General features: G+C 39.5%; 1 protein-coding gene across 1 annotated transcript; it reads right to left on the bottom strand.

Moving 5' to 3' along the window:
- On the bottom strand, positions 1-8,042 carry CD99 (CD99 molecule; the record flags this gene model as incomplete). The annotated part of the gene is made up of 9 exons (XM_009069427.1): positions 1-74; positions 905-1,015; positions 1,542-1,583; positions 3,359-3,430; positions 4,835-4,867; positions 5,024-5,065; positions 5,957-5,989; positions 6,877-6,912; positions 7,968-8,042. Coding segments are annotated over 9 exons (518 nt in total), but the record flags the coding sequence as incomplete, so codon positions are not given.
- Between the last annotated feature and the right edge of the window lie 325 nt (positions 8,043-8,367).

An 8,367-nucleotide genomic window follows, 5' to 3' on the forward strand; every position in this document is an offset into this window, starting at 1 on the left:
CTAGATTCTTCTCTTACCAGGTGGCTCAGATTGTGCTCCCCGATGGCTATCCATATTCACATTCTCTTCATCTGCTGGGAAACAAACATGTTTAGCATGCAAATTCTCTTAGATTCAAAGTTGTTGATTAATAGAGATAATTTGAGAGAAGAAACAGCACTGAAGAAACTGGGCTACTGATAGTAGTTGAGTCATCCTTGTTTTGCCTGCACATTAATGTTGACGTGCATGGTAGAGATGTTACTCAGTTTCCAAACTTCTCGAACTACAAAAGAGCAGTGCTGGCTGGATGACTGCTCTATCATCTCCCTTCACCAAACAGTCTGAAAGACTGAAAATGACAAAACCAAAGCTTCTGCCCCTCCTACCACCCACAGTACTCCCAAAGTTCTCTGATCCAAGTTAGCTCTTATTTAGGTGGAAAGGAAGCAGATAGCAAGCAATAGGTGACTGCAGAAGCATAATTTGGGGATTAACACTGGGGTAGTGGTCATAGAACTACTAAGTAGGCAGGAATCTTGTGCAGACAGAAAGGCAAGATTTACCAAATTAGAAATGACAAAGTATTTTTCAGTATGAAAGTGGTCTCTTATCCCCAACCTCCACTAGACTTTGCTTAGAAGTATTTTCCTGCAGTCCCTCCTGCTTACTTTTTAGCAAGAAGTGCTTTTATTTTAAGAAATGCAAAGCCTTAAGTCCTCTACTTCTGAAAGTCTAGTTTTGGGGCAAGGCATTCTTCAGTCATGCTGCCTTAGGTGACTACTAACAAAGGTTATTCCCTGTGAGCATAAATGCACTGTGCTCTTAGAACTACCTTATACATAGGATCAATTTATAGTCCCTATATAAATACAAAAATGCATCTCTTTAGACAGGAGAAAACAAACTAATTTAGAATTCTTACCGCTTTGTTTGAAGCAGAGCTTCTTCTTCTGGTAAGCAATGAAACTAGATACTGCTCCAATTACAGTAGCAGCCACAGCACCTACAATTCCAGCTAGTGCTCCCGGAGAAGCTGGAAAAAGCACAAAGGTTTGTATAGATTTTTCAGAATTGAAAGCCATGTCAAACTTGTATTGTCTCAAAGTAAACCCTGTGAATGCTTCCAAAAACCAATAAGCTGAAAATACACGAAACTGTAATAATCAACACCTTCCACTTTTGTGTATAATGAAAAGTGAATCCTCTCATTTTAGAGCCACTGATTTCTTAGCAATGCCTGTTAAGGAACTTAAGCATGCCTGTTTTAAGTTCCACTAGCTAGCAAAGCTACCCTTTCTTAGCCAAATCTACACCACAAACATGCAATCATGCACTAGCATCTCTGAGACATTAACACTTTTCAACAGTTTGCAACATAGAGATTTTAAAGGCTAGGAAAGCAGAGCTTGAGAGTAAGAATTCCAGATCCACAAAAGCCTTTAAGTTGTAACCCACTCCCAGGGGTGACTATTCTAGCAGCAGATCAGCAACACAGAACCCCACAGAAAACAAACTTCAGACATGCAGACACCATCATACACACAAATTCAAGCATTTACCCTCCTCTGCTTGTCCATCGTTTGGAGCTGGGCCCTTTCGATCTGTGAAAATGAACAGAAAGTTTACATTTCGTATGTGTAAAGAACAGTCATAACTGACAACCCTTTTATCAACTAATTATGCAAAATTACAAGCCATCTATTATATACATACAGTGCCAAGCTCTGGCACTCAAACTTTGTTTTCAAAGCACAGCTCAACGTGGTGCCAAGTCCAGCCTTGGGTGCTCAACACTTCCATAAATTTAGCACAGAACACCTGTAAAATCTGGTTTCAACAACTTGCACATCACCACAGAACACTCAGGGAAGAGGAACAGCATAGAATTTCAGAAGAACATTCAACTGTATTTCCATGGAACCAACTATCTTATCCTAAAATCCCAGCCTCATTTACTAAATACCTTTGCAATTCTCTTCACAAGCAAGACAGAAGGTCTATAAACACTAATTTTATTGGTCACTATGCAACTCATACCACTGAGGCAGGAACTTGGACAGATGAAAGCACCACACAAGTCTCCACAGATGTTTCTTGTCCATGCTAATTTTCAAGTTACTGTCCCAAAAGAACCTTGGAAGGTAAAAGTTACCCAAAAAAGTTTCCTCAGTAATCTGTCTAGGACAGCTCTCTGAAAAAGTCAGTAACTACTGGCATGTCTCAAACCCCAGCAAGATGCTTAAGCTAACACTGATCCAGAAATCATAAGGCTGCAGTAACTCACAGAGGAATGACCAGCCCCATCCTAAGGATGACTACTACTGCAGCTTGGTCCCAATGACAATGATCATCTCTCTACTGAGCTGTGCCGTAACAATTAGACACAGTAAATTACTAAAAAAAAAGAGTTTGTCAAGATATGAAATGTTGTTATACTGCTCAGAGTAGATGTACCCTACAGTACAATAGATGTACCATACAGTTGGAAGGGACCTTAAAGATCATCTAGTTCCAACCTCCCTGCCATGAGCAGGGACACCTTCCACTAGACCAGGTTGCTCAGAGCTTCATCCAATATGGCCTTGAACTTTTCATGTATAAGGCATCCACAACTTCTCTGGGCAACCTGTCCCAGTGGCTCACCACCCTCACAGTAAAGAAGTCTAAGGATCACTTAGAATCATAGAATCATAGAATCAACCAGGTTGGAAGAGACCTCAAAGATCATCGAGTCCAACCCTACCGTGGTTACCAGATCATGGCACTAAGTGCCACATCCAGTCTCATCTTGAAAACCTCCAGGGATGGTGATTCCACCACCTCCCTGGGCAGCACATTCCAATGCCTGATATCTCTCTCTGTAAAAAATCTCTCCCTAATATCCAACCTAAACCTCCCTTGGCAGAGCTTGAGTCTGTGCTCTCTTGTCCTACTTCTAGGAAGTGTAAGGATCAGTCCATCCTGTGGGCCAAATGAAATCTTTGAGAACACAAGGTGGATCCTCTTCTGGCACAACCCCAGACATCCTAACTACAAGAAATAAAAGAGACAGAAAGATTTGAAAATAGCACCTGGATAACTTTAAGAATTATATTCATGGTGAATTTTGAAGTACCACATTCACATCTTGGTTTTAAAAGCCATCTTTCTTAGCGTAACAGTAAAAATCATCGAAAGTTTTACCTCTAACCCAGTTCTACCTCTTAATTATTTTGGGGTATTTTTGGCAGAGACAGGACACATTACTTTTTGGACTGGAAGGTATACACTTAAGTTTCAGACCCCAAAACCAGAAGTGTTACAAATTAAATCACGTTAACCAGCCTGTGAGCAAGTTTTATCAACAGCTCAGGTAGCCATAAACCCATTATCTTACCATTGCTGCCACTACTATCACCTCCTCCTTTTGGCAAATTGCCATCAAACAGATCTGCATCATCAAACGTGCCTATAAAAAAACCCAAAGTAAATAACAATACCTGACATGTTTTACATTCAGTGAAAAGACACGTCAAGGCACATAATAACATGGATATTTTCTCTACATTATTCAGCTGAATTTGTATTTGTGGTGGTTTTAGGCTCAGCATCATAGTCCCAACATTTCAAAAGTCCTCCCAATGTCAAGTCCCTTCCGCTCAGCACTGCACAGTTTGATAGCAGCACTCCTGGCTCTGGACTTCCTGAACAGCTGAGAGAAGTCAGTGTCCAACAGCAGGTAGTACTGCACAAGTCAGGCTAAGCAAGCATGTAGACCTACAAGCTAAATAACTGGAATAGCCCAAGTCTCATTATCCTGTGAAAGCAAAGAAAGGACATGGACAGGAAAGGGCCATTTCTTTTCAAGGCTGCAACTGTGAATGAATTCAGAATTGGGTTTCTAAGTCATAAACAGTCCAAAAGTAATTCCCTCCTCTGACTCACTGCAGGACACTGAATCACTCCCTCTCCATTTCCACTGGACCCTGCCTCATGGGACCCTCTCCTCCATCCCCCTGCTGCTCAATGAAACTCTTGTTTATGCAAACAAGTATGTTTCAAGCAGCAAAACTAAAAGGACTGAATCAGAGGATGCTTTAGTTGGGTGCCAGAAGAACTGTACCGAGGTATGCAAGACACAAATTCAAATATCTGCTGCAAATCAGGCAGGAGAAAGAATGAGAACCAGGGCTTGCATTCCAGGTAAGGACTCTTAACCACCATGTTCATGGATAATGGCATCATCACAGCTGCATCCATCTAAATCTGCTTTGTTCTGGCTTAGGCAAAGACAGAGAGGACCTCTAAAGCACAACAGGCAGGGAAGGACATATATTTTAAGCCTACCTTTCAAACATAAAAAAAATTTTACTTTGTAACAGGGCCTTTAGAAACAAAAAAAACCAACAAACCCAAACCAACTAAAAAAAACCCAACCCTTTAACTTGGAGCTTTACCTTTAATTTAGATTCTTTAAGAATAAAGATTATTATCTTTATAGGGAGTTCCTACTTACTTTTTTAGCATGACTAGACGGGGGTCAGTTTGTAAAGATGAAAGAACACAAGCCAATACACAGGTGCTCCACCGTAGGCAGCCAACAGCAGCACAACCCTAAGCACACACACTCTGTCCCCCCCACCTCCTCCTCATACCATCCTGCTTTTAAGTGCAGGTGACTCACCTGGTTTGCTATGGAATTTCAAGACTGCTCCAAATCTTATTCACAAGATAACTTTTCCCCAATTCCCAGTCTTTATCCAGTGCAACATCTGACATACACAGCAGCCAATTAACAAGGAGCAATTGCTAGAAGCATAACTGAGACTGTAAAACCGTATCAGGATTCAGGAGTTTGTGCTAGAAGCCTTACCAGTGTCTTTAGGTTCATTTCGCTTGGGGTTATCTACATACAGGAGATTTAGGAAAAAAATAAAGAGAAAAAGGTTAAGATACCAAAATGGACTCAAGTGGACTATAATATAGTAATGCTGAAAAGGGCTAGGAGAGATTAACAAATAGTCTACTACTGTTTGGAAATTTCCTGTTAGGTCAGTCTTACCAGTGTCTCTAGGATTTGCAGGAGGATGTGGCTTGGGATCATCTGTAGGCAAACAGAGTTAGAATGAAGTGAGCAAAATTACTAGCGCAAGGAGACCAAAAGCAGAGCAAGTAGTGAACTTGAAAGACTACCTGACCTAAACATGTCATTTTCCTTTCATTAGCTAATGTTGTGTTTGTGTGGTTATTTTAGCTGAACACTGTACTTTAATGCAATTAACAGTGTTTCTGTCGCAACCACAGCAGCCTGTCTCAGATCTTTGCTACAACTGAAGAACTCCTTGAATGTTATACAGCATTTTAGTTTGCACATCAGATTTCAAATACTGAACTTTTCCATCAGGTACAGATTACTTGGCTGTTTTATCTTTTAAAACTACAAGGTTTTGACCAATAATAAAGGTTGGTAGTTCACTTAAAAAACAAAAGGACAAGATACACAGAAGAGAACTAGAAGTACTGATCCCACAATAGCACTTTATTTAGCTTGCCACAAAATAGAAGAATAAGAGATCTTAGTAGTTATCTCTGTACTGTCTGGTCATAGTCTTCACACTAGAAAAGGTACTTTCCCTCAAATTATTTCTAACAGACTAATGTTTCCTGTGCTGCTAAAATTGCTTCTTCTAAAGGGAGACACTATTTCAGATTTAAAAACTACTTCCTTAAGTAATACTTTATGGAATTAGTGCCATCTAGTGAAGACACAGCAATGAAACACATAGGACTTGGCTAAGAAATTGCTGAAATTTGTAGGTTTTGTGATCCAGAACCTTAAAAATTAAGGTAACTAAACATAGCTAGATTGCAATTATTTTTATCTGCAGTCTGCTACCTTAATCAACTCAGTGCCCTTATAACATTTAGGTTATAAAGGACAGATAGACATTGCACAAGTATCTTTGAGCAGTATCCAGGAAAATATGATACTTACCAGGATGAAGAGCATGTTCCAAGTCAAAATCATCTACAAAGAAAGAAGGGAAGATTTAAATATAATGCAAAAACAGAACTAGGTTTAGACTATTTTTACACAAAATTCACCTCACAATGCTTTCACCAAGAATATAACAGTATGCTTATTCAACAGTGGCCCACAGAGAAGCCCCAAAGAGTTACCAGGCATTATGTGCCAAATGACATGCTCATCATGGTACCTGTCAAGGGCCAGTCAAGGTGAGCAAGCTCCAAACTGAAAGCAAACAGAAGGGATTCTCACACAGTCTTTAAGCTTATGAAATCACAAAGTACATTTGTGAAAGCACTAGAAGATGACTCCAAAATGCAGAAATCTTTTTGCTGTTAGGAAACTGTTTTCTTTTACAGAAATATCCCAAGCCTGTGTGCCACTAAATTGAAATATTCAGGTTTTCAAATTAGTATGGACAACTATACTTGACTTCACAGTAAAGGCATTACAAGCCAGTAAGATCTCACCTAAACCTAAATCTGGTGATGGTGTCTTCTGAGTCACAGGAGGCTTCCTTGTACCTGATGTCAGGGATGGTTAGGGGAAAAGAAAAAAGTTTAAATACTATTTTAATACACTGTTCAGAAGATAGAGAAGAACAAATATAAGCATATATATGCACAATGAAAAGCACACGATCAAATCTATACAGCAAGACAATTTCCCCTTAAGAGAAATCATTAAGTGCTCCAAAGACAAATTTCAGTTTTATGTGGTCAACATCTTGACATATCCATAGCTGAATTTTTCCACTGAGATTTAAGCAAACCATACAAGGGGAAGGTGTCATGCTTGGTCATACAGTGATACTTGAAAACAAACAAGTCAAAGAGCAGCTACTATTTTCCCGCCTACCTCCCAAAATTTGCGAGTGTAATAATTACCAAGTGCATCTGATAAGGAGAAGTCATCGAAATCACCTGTAGAAGATAAAAGAAACAGTAAGGACATCGCTTTTTATTACTCAAAACATGTCTCTGATCTATCTTGAGGTATGTTTTCTGCTTTCTGAGTCAGACTACAATAATATTTTGAGTCAGAGCTGATGACAGACATTCTTCTGTATTTCTCCAGATCACTATCCACACTTCTCTTTGGGAAAAAAAAAAGGACCACCACTAAAAATTGGCTCTACAGATAGGACCCAGATGGTCAGAACATACATCCCTACAGTCAATATATTGCACTTAATCCTTTATTCTTGCCACTGCTTTGTGCCATCCACAGCATATTCTTTCCCAGCCTTCTTTCCACTGAACCACAAAATGAACAGGGGCACAGCTCCAGTGCACAAGAATTTACAAGATTCAAGTCTGAAGAAGAGCCTTGGAGCACAAAGACTGTTATGAAAGTTATATGACTGAGTAATGGATTTAATATCTTGGCATTAAAAATTAATTTTCATGCATTTATAAGACTTATCTTTCCCCCTAACAAAGGTTAACAGTATGAAGGTGGTTAAGATATCAGCACATATGTTCTTGAGTAGTTTCTCCAACTTCCTAAAACACAGCTAAATGCAGCTGGCACCAGGATGGGCTCTCCACTCCAGGTAGATTAAACTGTATTCTCAGTCCTTAGGAAAAGAGCACTCTCTTGCTGTTTTAAGTCACTGCTGGAGCTACTGCTGCTTACCCAGCTAACTGCAAACACACTAACTCAGGATATACATGATACAAACTGGTTTCACAGCATGAATAGAGTAGTTTGCTCTCAGCAGTAGAGGCTTGTAAGATAAGTGGAAAGCTAAAACAACTGCTTGGGGTATTTCTGATTGCTCATGATCCCTACTTTCACTGAAGCATGCAAGAACAAAAAGGCATGAAAGTAGATACCAGCTGTACAAGAAAAAGATATCCAAATATCCAAATATACTACTTCCACTGAACCTGGAAGACTTTTTCTCCCTACTGTTTATCACACCAGCCAGAGGAAAAGTTATTTTCAGACAGAACTACCTTAATTCAGAAGATACCTGCATAAGGCACTGATGTCTTTTCCTCAAAGAATGTAGCTACCATAGAGGCATCAGAACTAGCTACTGCAAAGTCTGAAGAGAGGAATTAAACAAACATCAAAATCAAACCACAGGCAGAATGTCCCTTCCACTTACATGACAGGCCAAGCTAAGACAAGGAGAGGTCACAAATCTAATACCAGGAATGAAGGATGCTAATATACCTAGTGACATACATCTTAACTGAGGTCAAAATTGAAATCCCTTTCCAGATAACTGCTCCAATAATGCCATTTTTTTTCCAGAGAAGAAAGGAGACTAAGATACACTCTTTGTTTTTGTTTTTTTTTTTTTTTTTTTTTAACTAGTGAAGCAAGGACTGAGAAGTTGAATAAAAAAGCCTTCAGTCCGGCCAACT

This window comes from Acanthisitta chloris, unplaced genomic scaffold (assembly GCF_000695815.1).
Source record: "Acanthisitta chloris isolate BGI_N310 unplaced genomic scaffold, ASM69581v1 scaffold18052, whole genome shotgun sequence".
Taxonomy (NCBI): Eukaryota; Metazoa; Chordata; class Aves; order Passeriformes; family Acanthisittidae; genus Acanthisitta; species Acanthisitta chloris.